The sequence below is a fragment of the Mauremys mutica genome, chromosome 9, assembly GCF_020497125.1.
Source record: "Mauremys mutica isolate MM-2020 ecotype Southern chromosome 9, ASM2049712v1, whole genome shotgun sequence".
Lineage (NCBI taxonomy): Eukaryota > Metazoa > Chordata > Testudines > Geoemydidae > Mauremys > Mauremys mutica.
In genome coordinates, this window is record NC_059080.1 from 70564985 (window position 1) to 70588175 (window position 23191).

At 41.9% G+C, this 23191-nt stretch overlaps 1 protein-coding gene and 1 long non-coding RNA gene across 3 annotated transcripts in view; one reads left to right on the plus strand and one right to left on the minus strand.

Annotated features, from left to right (window-relative positions):
* Window positions 1-23191, minus strand: part of COL4A4 (collagen type IV alpha 4 chain) — a 132688-nt gene that overhangs the window by 21282 nt on the left and 88215 nt on the right. For both annotated transcript variants that reach the window (XM_045031179.1, XM_045031178.1), the window contains 12 exons: window positions 22958-23176; window positions 21669-21821; window positions 19912-20082; window positions 18489-18632; window positions 17636-17743; window positions 17105-17286; window positions 15619-15682; window positions 7518-7592; window positions 6910-7017; window positions 6441-6548; window positions 1179-1250; window positions 292-420 (listed from right to left, as the gene is read on the minus strand). In XM_045031179.1, the coding sequence (XP_044887114.1) occupies window positions 292-420; window positions 1179-1250; window positions 6441-6548; window positions 6910-7017; window positions 7518-7592; window positions 15619-15682; window positions 17105-17286; window positions 17636-17743; window positions 18489-18632; window positions 19912-20082; window positions 21669-21821; window positions 22958-23176 (1533 nt within the window). The remainder of the gene's footprint in view (window positions 1-291; window positions 421-1178; window positions 1251-6440; window positions 6549-6909; window positions 7018-7517; window positions 7593-15618; window positions 15683-17104; window positions 17287-17635; window positions 17744-18488; window positions 18633-19911; window positions 20083-21668; window positions 21822-22957; window positions 23177-23191) is intronic.
* Window positions 376-23138, plus strand: LOC123377860. Its single transcript, XR_006582365.1, has 5 exons — window positions 376-605; window positions 1356-1484; window positions 4371-4417; window positions 5102-5217; window positions 23006-23138. It is a non-coding gene; the product is annotated as an uncharacterized LOC123377860 (long non-coding RNA).

Below are 23191 nucleotides of genomic sequence, written 5' to 3' on the forward strand. Positions count from 1 at the left end.
CATAATATCCACTGGTGCTAAAGAGGTCCCAGAATGTATCATTCCTTGACATCACTGATTCCACAAGTCTCATGCAACCCATGGTTTTAGTGATGTGGCAGAATGACGCATTCTGGGATATCTGTAGCAGTCAGGAAATGCTAGTATACTTCTTGGATGAGAAAAATACTTTTCCTAAAGAAGAGATCCCAGATGTATGTGCTCCATGGGCCTGCTAACCAAGTGGCAGGGAACTAGTTCAGTTTTCATTTCAGCTTTGCAGTTCACTGTTGCGGAGAAAATGTTTCTTACCTGGGTGTCCTGGCAAACCTATGTCTCCAGGAGGTCCTGGAACAGAAACTCCTGGGTGTCCAGATTCACCCTTGTCTCCTTTTGGTCCAGGTGCTCCTGTGTGTCCTGGAGGCCCTATTTCACTTTGACCTCCGGAGGAAAACAATTACAGTGCATGAAGTCTACAGTGAATGCAAATACAGATGTACAGAATAGAAATACCAGCTGCAGATGATGATGTTCTTTTTGTGATTAGTCTATCTCTAGTTGTCTGGTTCTCATATGTAACCTGGGTGGAGTTTTGTTGAATCTGGCCCTCATTCATCCTTTCAAAGGTATTAAGCTCCTTGATTCAAGGCACAGTCTTTGTCCTTAATTTGAAATTCTTAGTTTTATTCTTTTTGCTTTCAATTTCTTAATTTTCATTAAGATCTTATGATCTCTTAGACTGGCACTTAGCATTGATTTTAACAATGGTCAGTAGGGTGTTTTGACAGCTTCAAATAGATCGCTATGGGTGAAATCCTGGCTCTACTGAAGTCAGTGGCAAAACTCCCACTGACTTCACTGGGGCCAAGATTTTCCCCCATAAGTCTCCTTTTAATCTATTTGCTATTGTTTATCTTGTACATATAAAAGTTTGAGACTTGGCTTCACTTTGAATCATCTGCACTGAACATTTTCATTGTAAAAATATTCTCAAAGGATTCCAGCAAGACAATTAGACGATGGAGGATTTTAAGTCTTTCCCCACAAACGATTGCTGGTGTCTCTCTCTAAACCATTAACTGTCGGCACTGTTTTAAAGTTTAGTCTGATCCTTAATGACGGGATAAATATCAAAATATCATAGATCATTTCATATTAATTTTCATTTAAAAGATATTCTGTAAATTTTCATTCTTTACCTGGAACTCCTGGTGAGCCCTTTTGACCTTCCAGTCCATTCAAACCATCTAATCCAGGCAACCCTGATAAACCTTACAAGTATTGTAAACATTATTAGAAGCATGACCCAAAAAACCTGAAAATGTTCATTTAACAAAAGTAAATATATAAAACTTGACAATATATTTCTGGTTCAGTACAGTGTTTGCTGGAAGTGTTTTGACAACTGAAGAATGAACTACATCATTAACAGTTGAAGCCTGTTTTGAAGAAGGAGCATCATTTCTAGATTGATGGATAGTGAAGGAAATATGAAAGCAGCAGAGGTAATTTCCTTTCATATATTAGCAATCAGAACATTTAATCTTTAGTGTGATTTTACTTTGAAAAGTGACTAGAAATATGGCACTTCTTTATGCATTGCATCTGCTCCATGTGCATTGATAACCATCATCTACCAACTTGATAAAAATGAGATTTTACTGCTTTTTATTCCTGTTAACCCTGGAGAACCAACACAGCTAAAACAGAATGAGCTGTGGATTCTGTCCTATTTAGTGCAGGATTATTTACTGTTGACCTATGGGCCAGACTTTTGTAAGGCCTATTGCTTATTTATGAGTTAAATTCTCAAAGTGTTGTGGGAGTCTTATTAAGAAGGAAAAAATAGCTTGCCTAAGAATTACCACTAAAAGATTTGACAATCTTTGCAAGAATTGTTAAACAATAAATATTATTTTAGATGTACTAATTACTGTAAGAGCCACTTAGCTTAGGAGGATTTACAGAGATAAACAACAGATGTTAATATACTGCAAATTTTGGGGATAAAAGTAATATATGTCTGTGAAAAACAGGAAATAAGTGAAAATGAAACTATAGGCCCCTCTACTATAATAGTACCATGCTGTAAGCTAACTTCAGAACCAGACAAATAGTACAAGCTAACTGTCTTGTCTACAAATGCAGGAAGAGGTTCTCACAGATTGTAGTGATGTACATCTCTTTCTGTTATGTTCTGTCTAATTATCTTAATAACTCAAATCCAGCTGATTTATCCTGAGGTCTCTTTAATTACTGAATAAATTCAAACCTTACTAACACCCTTATTGGTAACAAATTAGTAACATTACAAGCTGCCCCTTTGCAAATCCTTTAAAGACAATGGGGTTGAACATGTGTAATTGAGGACTTAAATTAGTATGCAGACTCATTGTTCCTGGTGGTGATGCACTAGGTGGAAAGATCAGGCTGAGTTTCAGGATAGGCGGGTAGAAGGAACATCTTTTATTTGTAAACTGAGGACATTTGATAAGAAGACAATTGAAACACAACAAAGAGATAACGCTATGATGCCATTTGTACAGTCACTCTTCAGAGTAGAAATACTCTAATTTCTTTCCCCTTTTATTGGAGGGTAAAATAATAATTTTTGTTGAAGTTTTATTTATAGATTTTAAAACTTATCGACAAAACTCATTTCAGGATAGAAATTACAATCATTTAAATTAACTATAAATCACACCTTCTTGGCATTTATGTCTAAATTTTTGCTTAGCAAAGCAGCTTGCTGAATCAAATGGCATATAACTTTCGTAGTAACACAAGCTAATTACTTAGCTGGCTTTAATATAACCTTTAGGTTTTGTTTTAGCATAGCTGAAATTAAGAACTTTCTTGATTGTGTCTTACTGTCTAAATTTCAAATAATAAATATCTGCAAGGGAAAGTACTCCATTTTAAGATGGGGTAGAAGTTCATGCTCACTACAGTGGGGTACAGAGCTTGCTATGAAAAAAGCATTATAATTTCTGAAGTATGTTTCAGTCATAGTGATAGCCTACTCCTCCCCTCCCGAGGGTATATGGAGTCAAACAGTTTTGCTTTAGGAGTCTTTTCTAGTAGAATGGTAGTATGTTTAGTGTCCTGTAAAATTTGAGTGCTTGACTTCGCAACCTTAATAATGTTCTTTTTAACATACTGGGTGTTTGTTTGGTATGTAATTTCCTAGGTTTTTAAAAAAGGAAACTCAAAATACCCCAGAAATTCTATCGTGTGGCATTATAATGGAACCTACATGTCTCATCAAAAGCTTTAGATCCATTGCACTGATGTCTAACCACTGAAGCTAATGGAGTAACTGACAGTAGGTTGTTATCCTACATATGCACCAACACTGGAGAGAGAAGGGACACTTTCTAAGTGGGTTTCACAGATACTGGCTGACAGGAGAGGAATTATTGAGATTTAGGAATCTTTAATGCCATTCTACGCTCTGAAGGGGAGTGGGTGCTAGTGGACACACCCTCTTCTGCCCCATCCCCTCCAACCTGCCATTCTCCGAGTCTTTTCCCTACCCCGGCTTCTCCTTACAATCCCATTCTTCTCCCCTAGACAGTCACAGTTTTCTCTGCTTAGGTCTTCTTGTCCCAGTCTCTTTGCCCAGCCAAGAGCTACAACTGAAGGAAAAGCCTTCATCTCCAGGCAGGAGCATTCCCATTTTGGACAGAATCTTTGGGGAATTTAGCTGCTAAAATGTAAGTCTCTATTGAGCATACACAAACTGATTTCTCAAAGGTTTATAACTTGGCCAAATTTGGGCAGATTTTCATGGGGACAAACAAAGGCATATCCCTGACACAAAGGCCTTGCCCCTGCTGAATTTCAAGTCCCTGCTCCAAACCATGGGGGGCTCTAAGAAATTTCAAAGTAAAGGTTGTCAGAATTTAACATGGGCATAATGTATCTTTTCACATCTTGTCCTCGAAAGGCTGAACAATCTTGGTTTAAACTTTTCAGAACAGTTCAACCTGAGGCAGATAGCTGGCATGGAAAATTTCAGCTGAAACAGTTAAAGTTTGGTAAAGTTATAAGCAAATTAAAACATGGTCTTATAATTGGAAATGTCAGAAACATCAATACTACATGGTGGTGCCAGCCCCACCTGTAATATTCTTTCTGCCCTTAATTCATTACTGTACAGTAACTTTTCATGACACTTGTTCACCTTTCCAATCCTGTTTACTACGGCCTCATCTATACTTCAAGGGAGTTCCTTGTGAAAGGCTTATGTACGAGTTATTTGCCAATGCTGAGAATTTACCTAAATGATCACAAACACTAACAATTTTTGGAAACCCATTTTGTTTAAAACATTTTTTGATGCTTTGTTTTTTCAGTCATTATTGATATTGGTTTACTTTGTTTTCCAGGAAATTTGTAACACATTTGTCAACACTTCATTATAACATTAACACTGGTAAGTCTACATTTTGGACTGTTACTGTCTCTCATTTCCAGCTACAGCCTCATATTTCCAGCTACAGCTGAATTGGCTGACCTATATATGAACCATGATTCCTAAATTTTAAGGCCCCATCCTGCAATCTTTACTCACACAATCCTTCTGAAATTAATGGGACTATTTGCTTGAATAAAGACTACTCATGAGTGCAGATTGCAGGATCGGGCCCTTAATTAGTGAGACTGTCTCTCTGTAATAAAGCAATTGTTGTTGTTGTTTTGTTTTGATGAATGCCTGTAACTTCAATCCCTAAATCTGAAAATTGGTCATGCATGAGATCTTTAATGTAAATGAAAAGCAATTAGGCTAACAAGGCTCAGTCCTTAATAATGAACAACTGGTTAACCATTTCATTTCTAATGACAATCACAAATGCTTCTTCATTATTAAAAATGGAACTATTAATATTATTTAAGAGCCATGCTCCATAGTACACTGTCATACCAATTCCATTAAATCCTTGTAATTGGATATGTTTTAAAATTTATAATCCTTCTTTTCAAACATATTGGTAGAATTAATCCACACTGGAGCTAATCTTTATTGGGTGGCTTGATCCCTACTGAATTTCCATTTTTATCTGAGCTACCTATTTTTCAGTCCCTATGCACCTGTTGATCTCTTGTTTCTCCTTTGTAGGGCCTAAAATGATTTCCATAAAATGAATGAGTGAAGTTAGCTTCATAAAACTAATAAAATGCCTGCTCCTAAAGAAGAACAGGACACTTCTGCAACTAACAAGTTTTCACTATCAGGTATGTAAATACCTTTTCAAATGGAGGGCAATTTGGAAATCCTTGTCATTGCAGCATGACTCCCAGTGCTGTAGCTAATAGGTATACTGTTGTGTGCAACACAATAAACTATTTTCCTGCAGATTACACAGCAACAAGGAATTTGTTATTGTATTATATCAGCACCCCCTACCTTCCCACAGATAATCAGAAAAAGCTTCCATGTAAACCTTGGTTTTCAGTTTTGAACTGTCCAGGTTTGCCGTAGACTGAAACTGAAAAACTGAATGTTTTCTTTACAAAAATTGATTGTTCCCTTTTGGGAAAATTTATTGTGGACTCAAGGGTGGCTTTGACTTGAGCCCCAAGTCTGGAGCAGCATGTGGTACCTCAGGAGCAGTTTAGGAAGCAGATTATGACCACCTAGTAAAAATAAACAAGCTAGCTTCATTTCTGATTATATAATTTATCTTAGTATAATGTTGATATAATATATGCTAAATTTTAATTAGCTACAATACATAACATTTATATTGTATCCTTTAAAGGGGAAGAGATTTTTAGATGCACAGTTTTTTCAATCTAAACACAGTGATTGCCATGAAAGATGTAATTTATCATTGATTGGAAGTATTTCTAAATGTAATCTGCCAATAGATCAGCTGTCTTGGAAACAGTACTTATTTTGTTATCACATTTTGATAAAATGCACCAATCATATGAGATTTCCTATATTTGAATTGGCCACCTTTTTCAGTATTAATGTTTTCCACTACAGTGTGTTCTGCTATTCGTATTCATGTTTGCAGTATGCAGAGTAACAGTGGCACTACATGGCCAGAAAATAAATTACAGTGTAACTGAAGCGTTAGTGAAATATCTATCTTCTGAGAATTTTACTGTTCTTGTGTCAAATTCTGCCCTCAGTTACACCAGTTGAACCAGAATTTAAGGTTTATGTCTCTGCCTCCTTATTTACTTTAGATTGTAGCCTGATTTCTTTGGCCAACATTTGTGCTTTAAGGGTTGGATTTTCAAACGTGCCTAACTCTTCTAACTACTGAAGTCAAAGGGGAGTTTTACTATTGATTTCAATGGCAGCAGACTTAAGCCAATGCTAAGCACTTTTTAAAATCCTCTCTATTTTCAGTTACATTTGTTATTGCACAAAATTCCCAGTAATTTCTGACACCATTACTTGAACTGTAATGTGTGACTAACGCTGCACTGTTTATAGCACTTACCTTTCCTGCCTGGGGGACCAGGTAATCCTGGCAACCCTGCAGCTCCTAAAGGCCCGGTATTACCTTGTTCACCTGGAACTCCTGGCAATCCTGAATCACATATGGCACCTGGAAGGTGGAAAACATTTTTAATATGCAAACCTTTTAACTTCTGCCCCCTTAGCTGTTATTTCTCCCATACTATTCAGTACACAATGGTTACTGACAGACATCTGGGGCCAAAAATTCTATCCAAAAGCATTGTCAGCTTTCCTTGAAGCTCCTTTATGGCCCCTCTTGGAAGAATCTCTGCTACTTTGCTCCAATAGTTTCTGATACAAGCCTTCATGCTGCCTTTGATACCAACCTACTCTCTGTTGCCAGCTTCATCAGCTGCATGGTTTTGAATTGCACTGCAGACTGCCTACCTTTTGGCCATTTTGAAGTAATTCTCATCTATTTCCTTTTTTTTTTCTTAATTTGACATTACCTGGAAAGCCTTTTGCTCCTGGGGATCCAGGCATCCCCTTGGGTCCTTGTCTTCCTGGTTCCCCTTGGAAACCGGGTAAACCCTGCTCTCCTGGGAATCCACAGGGTCCTTAAAGAAAGATAAATATAACAGTTTCAGGTTTAAAGGCATCCATGCCTCACACTGTGGTATGTTTAAAAAATGCAAAGCTCAGTATGCTCCCTAATGTCATACTCCTGAATAAAGGCCGAGCTTTACACAAATAGTTCAGCATTTCAGACACACAGATGTGTTAATTATGCTGTTTTTCTCTGGTCTCTCTGATGTACGGACTGTAAATTTATTTAAATTCGCGATAGGCCATGAAATTACTGATCTTCCTTTTACTCTCAATGTGATTGGGAAGAAGTTGACAGATTTTCCTTTTTTCCTTCCTCTTCATTTGTGGACTATATTATAAATTGTGCGGCCTTTTTGGTCCTGGGCTTCCAAAGGCCCAAAAGCCATCGTTGTACGTTAGTCATTAGTATTAAGCTGCAAATACTGAAAACAGCAAAACATGAAAAATTCCTATAGCAAATTTCAAATGTATTTAAGCACTAATTTTTTTCTTAATAACCTAAATGTACCTGATGATCCACGATCTCCCGGAGGCCCTCTTTGACCAGGCAGACCATGTTGACTGCCTGAGTCACCTCTGTTACCTATTCAAGTTAAAAATACAAATCACTTTCGTTAGACATCAGTGTCTGTTTCATCTGCAAAACCAAAGATAAATAATTTTGAAGTAACTTACAAATATTAATAGCTAAAATTACAAAAACAATTCTCAATTAAAAAAACCCAAATTCTATTATTTTATTACATTGGACCAAAAGAACACAAAAAACTAGAGGATTGTCCTTGATAAATTTATACTAGGAAATAGAATGTGGGATTAAGGGAAAGCTTCTTTGCAAGTGACTGTGCTAAGTTTTTATGTTAAATATGGACAATATAGATGTATTTTTGATACTGCAGTATCACTTAAGCACTAATTGGGAATGGGCCCCATTGTGCCAGGTCCTGTACATGCACAGTAACAGACTGTTAAGTATGGCAACAGCATTCTAAAAACAACTGTATCAATCAACCTTTTGGAAACTTCAGGAGTCTGGGTATTCTGTATAGCCCCCATCATCATCATAACTGAGAGTCTACTGAAGACTTAATCTTTCACTTGCTTTTGTAAGCTTGTTTTAGCCTTCATAAGTGATTTATTTGTGAAATCTCTAGTAAAGCAAGATGCACACAAAGTCTTAAAGCTGTGGACTAAGGTAAGTAGTGTATCATAAAACATTTAGCAAATGATAACGGAATTAACCGAAAAATACATAGATGAGAAACACTGAAATGACTTCCTGAAAGCTTTGGACTGTAGAAGTGGTTCATTTCTGCTTTAGGAGAGAAATGAGAATGGATGCAGACAAGCATGAGTACAATATCCTTGTCTATATCTAGTTAATTAGATAATGATGGCCTTGAATATTTAAGGACAGTTTTTGAGGGGCAAGTTTCATTAGTTACTGAATATTATGGCATTCTATAGCTTGTGACAGGTGCAGTGTAAAAGTCTAGATAGGTGGAGATATTATATCCCCATTTCCCTAATACATCATTTAATTCTCAGACTGTCTGCTCAAAAGCCACATCTGGAGGTATCAACTCAGTTGACATTCAGTATGACTCCCATTAAGTTCCATGGGAATTTGCCTGAGTAAAAACTCAGTAAAGATCTCATTAATTGCCCCAGATTTGAAAAGTGCTACATAAATACCAAGTATTATAATAAAGTACAGACAGTTCCTACTGAAATAACTTTGAAAAAGCAAGGAAAATCAGCACAGTTTCACTCTGTTTACTCAGAAAAGGCTCCCTAAGAACAATTTTTGGGTTTCTGAGCCAACACAGATGCTGTGCCTGGCCTTCTCTGCTCTACTTCAATTCCTCCCTTTATAACAGACACCTGCATAATATTCTGGGGTGAAAGGGCTGTGGAACCATGAATTTGATGTGGGAGGAGTTTGAGGAATAGCAAAAACAGAAAGAGTCTAACACCTCTCACTCACTCCTGCTGGATTCTAGCTTCTCTGTCTGAGGCCTGGTCTACACTATTTTATGTCGAATTTAGCAGCGTTAATTCGAATTAACCCTGCACCCGTCCACACAACGAAGCTATTTAGTTCGACATAGAGGTCTCTTTAGTTCGATTTCTGTACTCCTCCCCGACAAGGGGAGTAGCGCTAAATTCGACATGGCCATGTCGAATTAGGCTAGGTGTGGATGGAATTCGAAGCTAATAGCTCCGGGAGCTATCCCACAGTGCACCACTCCGTTGACGCTCTGGACAGCAGTCCGAGCTCGGATGCTCTGACCAGCCACACAGGAAAAGCCCCGGGAAAATTTGAATTCCTTTTCCTGTCTGGCCAGTTTGAATCTCATTTCCTGTTTGGACATCGGGGCGAGCTCAGCAGCACTGGCAGCGAAGCAGAGCTCTCCAGCAGAGGAGTCCATGCAATCTCAGAATAGAAAGAGAGCCCCAGCATGGACTGACTGGGAAGTCTTGGATCTGATCGCTGTGTGGCGTGATGAGTCTGTGCTTTCGGAGCTGCACTCCAAAAAACGGAATGCAAAGACCTACGAGAAGGTCTCCAAAGCCATGAGAGACAGAGGATACAGCCGGGATACAACGCAGTGCCACGTGAAAATCAAGGACCTGAGACAAGGCTACCAAAAAATCAAAGCGGCAAATGGACGCTCCGGATCCCAGCCCCAGACATGCCGCTTCTACGAGGCACTGAATGCCATTCTCGGTGGGTCTGCCACCACTGCCCCACCAGTGTGCGTGGACTCTGACGATGGGATAGTGTCGACGGCCGGTTCCTCGGCGATGTTCGTGGACGGGGAAGATGAGGAAGGAGATGAGGATGAGGCAGTCGACAGCGCTTACAACACTGATTTCCCCGACAGCCAGGATCTCTTCATCACCCTCACGGAGATCCCCTACCAACTCTCCCCGGCCATTAACCCGGACCCTGAATCAGGGGAAGGATCAGTCGGTAAGTGCTTTAAACATGTAAACATTTATTTTTAATGGAACAGGAATCTGAACTATGTGAAAATAAGGTCAATATATATGGGGATAGAACAGAAATCCTCTTGGGAGATCTCCACGAAGCTCTCCTGGAGGTAATCGAAAAGCCTACGCATGAGGTTCCTGGGGAGAGCTGCCTTATCGGGTGCTCCGTGGTAGGAAACTTTTCAACGCCAGGCTATCATCAGGTACTCTGGGAGCACTGCCTCCACGAGCATGGCAGCATAGGCCCCTGGTTTGTGCTGGCTTTCACGCAGCATGCGCTGTCAGTGATCCTCCTCAGGGTGATCTCGCTTGGCGACTCCTGCATTGAATTAGGGTAATTAGGGTAATGTTAGTATTGGGGATGCTTCACTCTTCCTTTGCATAACAATAAGCAGCGGTTTACAGCCACGTGGTGGAGGCTGCAGAGGGGCAGCATACAGGGATCTTTCCCGGGGACAGCCGCGAAGGGGTGGAACAGGGGCAGAGTTCATGCTTTCCGGATTGCCTGCAGCAGGAGGGCACTGCTATACATTAAGTTTTAAGCAGCCAAAAGTCTACGGCTTACCATGCCTGCCTGCTCCACGGATTCTGCTGTCCTGCCCCGCTTGTCTGATCTCCAGTGCAAGATCCCAGGCAATGAATGCGAAGGCCGAAAATTCGAACTTGTCCTGAGTGCGCATGAGATAGGTGCTGTGCATGGTCTTGTTCACAGAGACAGACTAGACTATGTTCATTGTTCGCAAAAATGTATCTTTGTAAGGAATTCACTCCCTTTTTCCCATCACACAGCTTTGACTGTCTCCAGACCTGCCACAGCATCCCCCTCACAGAGGCTGGCAAAGATTAGGCGGCAAAAGAAAAAGACACGGGACGAGATGTTCGCTGAACTTATGGGGTGCTCCCGAGACGAGACGGACCAGCAGAGCCAGTGGAGGGAGACCCTCTCTCTGTACCAGCGCTCACACAGCGAACGGGAGGAGAGGTGGCGTGAGGAAGACAAACAGGCGACTCAAACGCTGCTTGGACTAATGAGGGAGCAAACGGACACGCTTCGGCGCCTTGTGGATGTTCTGCAGGACCGCAGGCAGGAGGACAGAGCCCCCCTGCAGTGTATCTGCAACTGCCCTCCCCCGCCACAAAGTCCCATACCCCCCTCACCCAAAGTAACAAGAAGGAGGGGCGCCAGGGCCGTGAAAACTGTCACTCCACCCCTGCAGAGTGCTCAATTACCCAAAAGCTCTCATTCCCTAAATTTTCAGAAGTCCTTGACTCACCCAAGCCCCAATCCCAGTTTCATCCCCTAACTGTCTAGTTGATTATTAAAAATATTTTGCTGTGAATTACTGTTTCCGTCATGTTCTTGTACAGAAGACTGTGTTTGAAGGGGGAGGAGGGGGTTGGTAATTGCATAGGACAGTCACCTTTACCAGGGTACAGAAACGGGGGCAGGATCAGCAGTAGGTCACACACACAGTGCAGTCAGTAGGCACCCTGGTCGGTCTGGGAGGTGGTTTTCATGTTCTGTGTGGGTGGGGGGTATGTGACTTTGTGGCGGGGGAGGACGGTTACAGATCTTATGCAGCAGTCCTTGTCCCGGACCACAGAGCCACGCAGCAGGGGAATCTGTAACCATCCTCCCCCGCCACAAAGTCACATAGCCCCCGCACACAGAGTCCCGAAAAGGAGGGATGGCAGGCTCCGTTGAAACAACCAGTCCGGCACTGCAGACCGCTCTAGGAGCAGGAGCCTGTCATTCCTCGAGTTTAGAAGCGGTCTTTACATCACTACACACCCTACTCAGCACAGTCTGCGTCCCAGTTTCAACCCTTTAACGTGAAGTCATTAATAGAGAAAACATTGTTAATTAACAATGTTCCATGTATTTTATTTTTAGACGTGTGTTGGAAGGGGGGAAACGGGGTGAACGGGGTATGTAACTGCAGAGGATAGTCAACAGTAACTGGGTAAAGAAACAGGGGCAGGTTCAGCTTCTCTGTAAAGAAACAGAACAGTCACAGGTCACGCTGCTCACTGAGGAACCTAGCTTTCAAAGCCTCCCGGATGCACAGCGCTTCCCGCTGGGCTCTTCTAATCGCACGGCTGTCTGGCTGAGTGTAATCAGCAGCCAGGTGATTTGCCTCAACCTCCCATCCTGCCATAAAGGTCTCCCCCTTGCTCTCACAGAGATTGTGGAGCACACAGCAAGCTGCAATAACAATGGGGATATTGGTTTCGCTGAGATCCGAGCGAGTCAGTAAGCTCCTCCATCTCCCCTTGAGACGCCCGAAAGCACACTCCACCACCATTCTGCACTTGCTCAGCCGGTAGTTGAAGAGTTCCTTGTCACTGTCCAGGGCGCCTGTATAGGGCTTCATGAGCCAGGGCATTAGCGGGTAGGCTGGGTCCCCAAGGATCACTATAGGCATCTGCACATCCCCAACAGTTATTTTGTGGTCCGGGAAGAAAGTACCATCCTGCAGGCATCTAAACAGACCAGAGTTCCTGAAAACACGCGCGTCATGAACCTTGCCCGGCCACCCGACGTAGATGTTGGTAAAGCGTCCCCTATGGTCCACCAGTGCTTGCAGCACCATTGAAAAGTAGCCCTTTCTGTTAATATACTGGCTGGCCTGGTGGTCCGGTCCCAGGATAGGGATGTGAGTTCCATCTATAGCCCCACCGCAGTTTGGGAATCCCATCGCGGCGAAGCCATCTATGATGACCTGGACGTTTCCCAGGGTCACTACCTTTGAGAGCAGTAGCTCAACGATTGCGTGGGCTACTTGCATCACAGCAACCCCCACGGTAGATTTGCTCACGCCAAAGTGGTTCGCTACTGACTGGTAGCTGTCTGGCGTTGCAAGTTTCCAGAGGGCTATGGCCACTCGCTTCTGCACAGTCAGGGCTGCTCGCATTTGGGTGTCCTTGCGCTTCAGGGCAGGGGACAGCAAGTCACAGAGTTCAAGGAAAGTGCCCTTACGCATCCTAAAGTTTCGCAGCCACTGTGATTCATCCCAGACCTGCAGCACTATGCGGTCCCACCAGTCCGTGCTTGTTTCCCGGGCCCAGAATCGCCGTTCCAGAGCATGAACATGACCCATTGCCACCATGATGTCCACGGCGCGGGGTCCCATGCTTTGTGAGAGGTCTGTGCCACTCTGACACTTCATGTCCTCACCGCGCTGCCGGAGCCTCCTCGCCCGATTTCTCAGCATCTGACTGTGGAAGAGGTGGACGATAAGGTGCGAGGAGTTGACAATGGCCATAAGTGCAGTGATGATCGCAGCGGGCTCCATGCTCGCAGTGCTGTGGTGTCCGCGCTGTCACTGACCAGAAAAGTGCACGAACAGATTTCCCGCCGGCGCTTTCAGGGAGGGAGGGCGGGAGTGACGGTTGAATGACGACAGTTACCCAAAACCACCCTCGACACATTTTTTTCCCCCAGCAGGCATTGGGGGCTCGCCCCAGAATTCCAATGGGCAGCGGGGACTGCGGGAACTGTGGGATAGCTGCCTATAGTGCACTGCTTGCCCCGTTAGTGTGGACTCACAAAGTCGAATTACTGTCCTTAGTGTGGATACACACGTTCGACTTTGTAAGGTCGATTCCACAAATTCGAGTTAAGTTAAATCGAACTACTCTGGTAGTGTAGACATACCCTGAGACTGTTGTGAAACACATAGGGAAGACTCTTGAATTCAAGTGTTATCAGTGATTCTATGTCACAGCAATCTTCCCTGACCAGAGCAGATCCTATTTAATGCCTTGATTGCCACTTCAGCCAACTTCTTAAAAAAAAATCAGTTACATGTGTTTTAACCCCCTTTTAGCCCATTTCTGATAAAGGATTTCTCTTTATCTCAAATATTTATTCATACATTCTTTTTTATTTTTTGTGAAAATACATTCCCTGGCTAGGAAGATGCTGAATTGCTAGAGTCATGGAAAAGATAATCTGGAGAAGGAATTTCCCTTGCTCTGTATTTTCTTCCAAATAAATCACTGGTCTTCACATTCTTTTATTCTTATTTTTGTACAAACTAGTTTTAAGAAGAAAATCATATTCTACGGAAGCTTGAAACAACAGAACAATTCAGGTGGTACTTCTTGCTCTTCATAAACTGCCTTTAATATTCAAGGTCAAATTTTCAAAGTGGTCTTAGCTCATCCTCGGACTAGGTCAAAATTTGCATATGAAAACTTGTTGGTGTCAAAGGTTGTGTATGTATGTAAACTATCTACCAAACTTGTGCACACAAATCAGATTTACAGATGTCCTAAACGTTAAAAAATCGTAAGACAGATGACCCAAAAGCATGAGATTTAAAAATAATTATAAATTGTGTTGTTTTTTTGGCTATTTTATGATGATGTCACCTTTTTTAGGGAATCCCCCATCTCAACTGGTGTGAGATCATCTCATGTTCAAAATTCAGCCAGAAATACACATGCAAAAATCAGGCTGCCTTGTTTACTGATCATCCTCGTCTATCCCCAGGGGTGTGGAGAGCTGCCATTCTCTCTCTCTCTTCTCCTCTCTAGATAGGCAGCTGTCCCCATTCTAATTCTCCTCTCAGTGCTCCCCCGCAGTCTACTGTCCCCACCTATTCTTTAAATTTATCACATCCATATTTCCCTCCCTTTCTCCTCATTCTCCTCCCCATCACATTCTCCCACTCTGTCATGCCACATTTCCCTGGGTCCCCTTCAAGATAAACTGCCTGAGTTTGGAGGCAGAAATCCAAATATAATGAGACCCTTTTAAAAAAAAACAACCCATGCTGTTGCTGTGAGACTTGCAATAAAACTGTGAGTTGGCAACACTTTGCCAAAACAAGGCACACATCTAGAGGCCACCTTTGAAAATGTTACCCTTAGTTGTCTACAAAATAGTTTCATGTTTATCTTTTCTTGCAAGTACTTTTTCTCCTTCTGTCTTCTCTTCCACTCATGGGTGATGTTCCCTTTTCTCCTTAGGTCACGCACATACTGTAGCTGAAAACTAATACAAGTTTAATCACAAAAGCCACCTAGATAACCATTGTGTCCTGTCATTTGATCCCATGGTATTTTATAGATATATTGGTGTTTTACTCATTTTTGGGATGAAGCTGTGATCTTGTGAAATTTAACTAAGACACAGTCATCTTCAAAGTCACTGAGAGCCTTTTTTTCAAGTGATAAATCACCAAATGTCCTACTATAGTTAAATGAAAACTTTTTATTTAGACATAAAAAGTCTTGTGTCTAACGATTTTCATGTGTGAATTATCTCTGTCTCTTTCTCCTAGAGCATTGTTTCCCAAACTTGGGATGCCACTTATGTAGGGAAAGCCCCTGGCGGGCCGGGCCGGTTTGTTTACCTGCCACGTCTGCAGGTTCAGCCAGTCGCGGTTCCCACTGGCCGTGGTTTGCTGCTCCAGATGCCGTACATCCCTCGGCCCTCCCAGTGGTAAACAAACCGGCCTGGCCCGCCAGGGGCTTTCCCTACACAAGCGGCATCCCAAGTTTGGGAAACACTGTCCTAGAGGATGCAATGAATGTATCAAAGTATACAGCAACCTAACAGAATAGTGTTTATTTCATATAGCTTGTGTGTTTCAGCTCATTACCTTTAAGTCCTTTTGTACCATCATGTCCTGGACATCCAGGAATTCCCGGTAAACCTCGCTCACCCTGATACATTATTAAAAAAACACGCTGTGTTTAAAATATAATATACATAACAGGCACAATCTGTAAAACCATATGACTTGGTTGCACTGATGAACAGACTGATACTAAATGTCAATATTATTGTGTCTTCCCTGTATGATTTTCTGTGGAGTAATCCACTAGTCTGTGTCAAATAATGGCTAAATGCTGACCTTTGATATATGCAGGAAACACCAATTGTCTTGAGTTAGATCTGTGTATCTATCACTAAGGCTAGAATTTGGCTCAAATATTTTAAATTCCCTCTAGGTGATCCAATTAATGCAACTGTAGTTTAATTAAAAAATGGTACTTCAGTAATGTATATTACACAAGAACACAAATGAATAAAAAACATGTTATTTCCTCTTTTGCTGACCCCCAAGAAATTAGTGTTGACCCTCTAACATTAAAAAAAAAAAAGATAATCTAATTTTTCATCGTAAACAAGGAGTTGTAGTCAGCAATACAAAGCTTACACTGTCCCTCAGAAAAAATTTGGTAAAACACAGACCCAACACTGAAAACAAAGGATATGTAAATATAACAGCTTAAATCCAACCCAGATTTACATTTGTGCAATCCCATTGACTCATTGCATGGGATGCAAGATAGTGAAGAATTTGCCTCTAATTTCATCTATATCATGCATATTTGTACATTTTTCCTTTGGAGATAGTATTTTCTGTTCACTGTAAGCTGCCTCTGTGGGTGGCAAAGACCAAGGGATGCTCCTGGACTATGCATGCAAACAAGTAGGCTGCTCCCTGTTGTGCAAAAGCAGGATGCTCTTGGAAGTGGCTCTGTAAGCTTCAGTCTCATCAGTTGCTATCTCATTACGGGTAGAGTAGGTGACTCCACCCATGTGTCCTTGGGAATAATATCGGAGGACAGACTGCTCATGCACCTTTCTTGTTAGTCAGTGAAATCTGATGACGGTTCCGAACTACAGAGAGTGGAACCAAACAACTCTATGCACTATGGAGGTGACATCCAGCCCCAGTATAAAATAAGTGAAAATAAAAGCAACAAACAAATTTCACATTTGTCGACCTTGCATGCTAGGCCAGTGCTGTCTTCTGAATAAGATCATAAGAACAGCCATATTGGGTCACACCAATGGTCCGTCTAGCTCAGTATCCTGTCTTCCTATACTGGCCAGTCCCAGATACTTCAGAGGAAATTAATATGACAGGGCAATTTATTGAGGGATCCATCCCATGTCATCCAGTCCCAGCTTCTGCCAATCAGAGGTTTAGGTGTGACCTGGCGTATGAGCTCTATAAGCATGCTCGTATGGCTTGTGTACCACAATCAGTTTATTGGATTCTGAGCTCTCAAGAAGTATAAAAATGCAGTTCAGTACTATGTATCCATGATCTTGCACTATTGCTCTTAGCTTACCTGGTCACCTGGTTGCCCTTGAAAACCACTAATTCCTCCTAAACCCGCCGATCCTGGGGAGCCTGGCAGCCCTGGAAACCCAATCTGTCCACTATCACCAGGTTCACCCTTCTGAGTTCCCGGGAGTCCATCTTTGCCTGGAAATCCTGAGATCCCTCTGATTCCAGGACTGCCTTTTTCACCTGAAATTATTCCACAACAAAAGATTATTGTAAATTTATCCTGGCCCTTGGGTGATGCATTTTAGTACATTTTTGTGGGTACACTTGTGCGCTCACAATTCATGAAGTACACAATAAATTGTAGACATAAACTGTAGAATGTATACAACTAACTAAAGGACATGTCCTCATAATGGGGTAGTGGGATATTCAAATGCTACTATTTGTGTTCACAGTTATGCCTGAAATTTTGAAACTAATATTAATTGTGGCACCATGACAAAAAATTGTAGACGTTTTTTAAAAACCAGGCAAGGTGGATGTACACACACACACACACACACACACTCTCTCTCTCTCATGAGCTCACCTGTTTCCCCTGGAAACCCAACCTCACCAGGAAGCCCTTGTTCTCCCTTTTGTCCTTTTTCCAGCCATAAGGTAATGAAGCCACTGTCTCCCTGAGCACCTCTTTCACCTTTGAAGAAGAACAGTGAATATAATACATACAAATGCTAGCTGACCACATTGTATCGTAAAATTTCATTAAAAATACATTTAGGTGCTTGAATTCTCTCCCAAAGTCTTACCAGAGTGCCTTTTTCTCTTCTCTTTAGAACATAATGGAAGTCTCATTTCTTTCAACAAGTTTATCACTGAAGTTATTTTGTCTTTCCCCTCTTTATATTAATCTGTAAACCTCTTTTCTTTGTGTGAGTTGGGAATTGCTTCTGGTGTGGGTGGAGTAGTTTGCCTGGGGGCTACTGGACTTGCCATTGTGCAGATCTTTTGATTCTCACTGACTATGTATTTAGCAGGTTGATCTTTATTCCTTGTTTTAATGCTGGGACATGATATTGCCAATAACCTTCATATTTACATTGAACAATGAGAAAAACATGACAGAACCTTAAAGAATGCCCTGCTTCAAATCTGTTGGTGATGACATACAATTGCTCATCACCCCTGTTGAGAGAGAGCTGCACCAGATGCAGCAGTGTATGTAAAGGGCACATAAAAAGAGGTGCATGAAAAAGCAGACTCATTAAACAGACCATCTGGTTCTGCTTGCATGTACACCTGATTTACCTCCACTGATCCCATTGGAAACTGGCAGTGAATTGATTAAAGGCCTTTTATAACAAACAGGAAATTAAAACAATTTTATTAACAAAAATGAAAAAAGCCAGTTGAAAGGCAGAGGTCATATGGATTCTCCATACCTTTTCGCCCTCCATCCCCACATTCTCCAGGAGGCCCCCTTGAACCCATTTCTCCTTGTTCACCATTTCCACCTGGGATTCCTGTCTGTCCTCCTTTTCCTGGGATTCCTGGGAAACCTTGGATGCCTTGGATGCCTTTGCTACCTGGTAATAATGTTAAGATACTGATGTGCTTATCTAACAGCCTACTATGGTGCTGTTAGAAAGAGTGTTATTAGAAAGCTTGCAAAGCAAAAGGGAGACAGTTTAGAGAGAGTTTTGGAAAGTTAGTAATATATGAGAATCAACAGCAGATGTATTTGGGTAATACTAAGGTAAAGCTGGGTAACAATAGAACACGCAGTAGCAGACATTCACTATGTAGGTACTTAGCTGATGCTCATCACTGGTATCTGAGCTACAAAAGGTTACACATAGAATTGTACTCGGGTGTAATGGAAGGGAGCCAACTGAGGCTCCTTGATACTCTCCCATCCAGCCCTGGCAAAAGTGTTAGCCTTCCACTGCTCTAACTTCCACAGACTTTATGTCAGTGGAAGATCAAGCATACTGGGGCTCCACCTGCCCTTGCCCCTCCTCTGGGACTTCTGGATATACTCCCTCTCTCTTTTTCCTCCAGCACGAGGCGTGTGGCTGTCTCTGCCTGATTTCCTCTGGCAGAGTCCCCCTCTCCAGACATTTTAAAGCCACTTTGTGACATTATGGGGTCTAAAGTGGCCTAACGGAGTGGAGCAGCCAGCCCATAGATAATTAACCTCCCATATTTTCATTCTCTCATAACTTTCTGGAAAATTCTCCTCCTTTGGGGATTAAACACTTATTTCATGCTTAGGTTCAAGCCAAATGGTTATTTCTTTTTAAGTCTGAGGAAAGTAGTTCAGTCTTTTGTAAATGTATTTATGCATTTTTAAAGCACTTCATTAGTGCCTCAGTAAATGTTTCTTACTTTCAAATCTAAACTGTTGCTAAGGTTTTACTAAACAATTCCCCAAATGCTGGTAGCATTAGAGAGGATTCCCAGCTGGGGGAAGCTGTTTCCCCACTCACATGACCTCATACTTCTTAGGCACACATGAGTATGCTCTCATACAATATTGCACTGAAACCAGGACACAATAATGACCAGTTGCAGACAGGAAGAATGAAATAGTCCATAGAAATTTGCCTGTAGCTTTCATAAAACAACCAAAAGCAAAGAATCTTTGGTGCACCCTGCAAGCTGCAAACTCTTTACACTTGCTTGACTTTTGCTCCAAGAGACATAAGAAAGAGTGATATTCTCATTGTTTTTCACAGATCCATGTAGTAGAGGCTGGAAGGGTGTGAACAGTGCAAAGTACTCTCACTGACATCACTTGAGAAGGAGCATCTCTTTAAAAGAATTACATGTAACAGGGTGATAGATACATTAGGCTTCATATACCTCGTTGGCCTGGGACTCCTGGTAATCCATCGTTCCCAGGAAGCCCGGGATATCCTCGAGGGCCTGGAGGACCGGGGGACCCTGGGACACCAGGAGTTCCTGGTAGGCCTTTCATTCCAGCTGGCCCTGGTGGGCCCATGTCTCCTTTCTGGCCTTTAAAACCTGGTAAGCCTGAGAAAACAATTTTACTCACTTTATAACCAGAAGCACAAAAGAAGATTCAGCAATACAGATAGTCATAAGAAGGATGGGGGCAGGGATCTTATATAACATTATTGATTTTTGGTGGAAACTTCAATACTGAAAACACTGGGCTGAAAACTGAAATATTTTGATTTGTAAATACTGCCACAGTGCCTCCTGGCAGTGGGGAGATGGTACATCACGGGAATTCCTGGCCGCAATATTTTGGTTTTCAGATGAAATATTTAGATTTTTCGAGTGTTGGTATTTTTAATAAAAAAAATTTCTACAAATTACTGAAAAATGTAATTCAGTTGAAAATCCAATTTTCCACAGAAAAACAGTATCACCAGCAATTTTTCCATCAGTCTCACTCAGTGACACTTTTACCTAAGTCTGGGCTGTAACTACATGCTAAATAAACAGCATACTTTTAAGATACTGAAGATTACAAAATAGGAAATACTTAACTCTTCCATAGTATTAAACCACAATGTATGCATATTTACGAGGCCAGTTAGCAATGTATTATACTATCGGAGGCAGGTTTGGGAGCTTTTCACTCCACTGACCAGGCTGGGATGAGATCATGCTGAGTAAAGGGAAGGTACAGAACACACTGCACCAAGCACCAGTGGGTCGAAAGATCTTCATTGGACTGTCTCTGACATGTCAGCCAGGTGGTCAGTATGCAGGAGAGAATTAAATGTAGCACAATGGTCAGAATAAAAGTACAAGTGAAAACCTCAAGAGCTCTGCTTAGACCAACTACATCATGAATCCCAAACTCCCTATGTCTTGCATTAACAGAAAGCAATTGTGTAACTGTATGGAAGACACAGAATTCATGATCCTCTCTCTTTCTGAACTCTATAACTTTGTCTTCCACTATCAAGGGGACCATTAGTCTGATTCCCAAATATGGGTAAAATGGCACACAACAGTTAAAAATGTGATTGAACTGTAGTGAGGGGTATCAAATGGGAGCACAATGAGAGAAGGGTGGCTGTGAGAGTCCCAGAGTTTAGAGGTTGGGTTTATTTTTTTTTTAAATATCATCATGACAAACCTCCCAAACTAGAAGGTTTCCAGTAGTTAATTTTAACATGGTGGCACACGAATTGCTCCTCAATATAAGATGGACAGCCATGGTTATTTTATTTGCACCTCCTCATGTGACGCCCAAAGAGACAGCAGGAGGACATCACTGTAGAAATGAGCTAGTTTTGGTGGAGAAGTCGATCAGAGAAAGGGGAGACACTTTCAGTTTACTACACCTTAAGATAGTGAATAATTTTCACTAGACACATAATTCCGTCATTCTTAGCTGATGTTTTTCTTAAATCAAAATGACTGCTTCACAAAGGTTTTTGCTCTGGTACCACTGAAATCAATGGGAACTTTGCTATTGGCATTCTCTGAGAATAAGGGGAGGCTCAAAGTGATTATCTGCAGAGAGAAAATCAATGGAACAGAGAATATATGGACTGGGGGGTTACTGAGTTTGTAGATATTCACCTGAAAAAGATGCTCAAAGTTCAGAGCTGGGATGTAATGTTATGAGCACAGTTTACCTGGAGGGCCTCGGTGTCCAAGAACTCCTGGCTGTCCTGGTGGCCCTTGCAAGCCTTTATCACATGGCTGACCGGGTGAGCCTGGAGCGCCTATTTCACCTTTTCTGCCTCTCAGACCTTTAGGACCTGGAAATCCTGGTCTGCCAGACTGTCCTAAAAAGATGCAATATTTCTCCTGACAAAAAACTTCTCATCCACTCCCCCGGCAACCTCCCTGTAGAGTTCAGAGCAACTTAGTCAATTATTGTTGTATTTTACCCACCCGCGTGGATAGTTCTATTCTGTAGGTTTTCAAAAATGTTTGATACTTTCCTGCACTTTGGAGTTGGCTGTTACTGAGAACTGCTGCATCCTGCTTTCTGGGGCAAATACTGACTCTTGCCTCTGTGGGTAATGAGGGCCTTCTGGCAGCAAAACCAGGGCAGGCTCACCTACATGGCCCTGCAGTGTGGACTGGCGAAGTGACTGGCTTTTCCTATGTGTACATACAGTGCCTGGCACAACAGGCCCTAATCTCAGCTGGGGCCTTTAGGTACTACTGTGATACAAATAATAATAGGAAGCTCCACTGCCATGCCATGGCATTGGGGAAGGCTTCTTCCTGCTTCCAACCCTGTAGATCTCTCCAGTGCCTGACTAATCCTTGAGTGTAAATCCCATTAGACTTGTCCAGTCAGTTCCTCTAGGGAAAAATCCAGTTAGCATCAGTAGATACTGATCAATGGATGCAGACAGATTTTTAGCCAACTTGGAGAGTTCAAAGAGGGCTAAGGTACCTGCATTTTGAACGTGTTTGAGAAGAGGCTTGTGCATGTCTACCATGAGCAAAATACCTGGCAACTCTCTCACATAGGCAATGAGAGATCAAATAGAGGACATTGTGTATCATGATTACTTCAAAGAAGAATTATTGCAGGTAAGTAATTATATCTTCTTGTCTGCATTACGTACCTGCTACTTTCTAAATGCCCATAACTTTCAAGGGCTGTGTAAAGGTCTCACCATATTTCTAATGTTTATAAACACAGGTGGCTGAGTTGCTTAGTTGACTATTCCCTGTTCTATCAAATGAGCCCTGTTTCTTTTTAGGCTGTACGAGTGCGTGTGTCCTGGACAGCAGATTAAAATATTATTGTGTGAAAGCATGAATATAGGGACCTAATTCTGATCTCATTTACACTGTTGTAAAAATCAGGAATAACTTCACATCAGTCACAGTGAAGCCACATAAGAGAGAGATCAGCAGATCTGTCTTTATGCTTTAAATGCAGAAGAAATATGACTCATACCTTGTAGTCCAGGAGCACCTAATTCACCTCGTATTCCTTGTGAACCAGATAATCCTGGCAATCCTCTGTGGCCTGGAATTCCTGGAAGACCATAACTGTTATCACCTGGAACACCTTTCTGGCCTGCAAGTCCAGGAATGCCAGGAAAACCTGGGGCACCGTCAGGAGAAGAACCCCTTTCACCTTCATCACCTGGATCACCAGCATTGCCTCGAAAGCCTATTGAATTTAAAA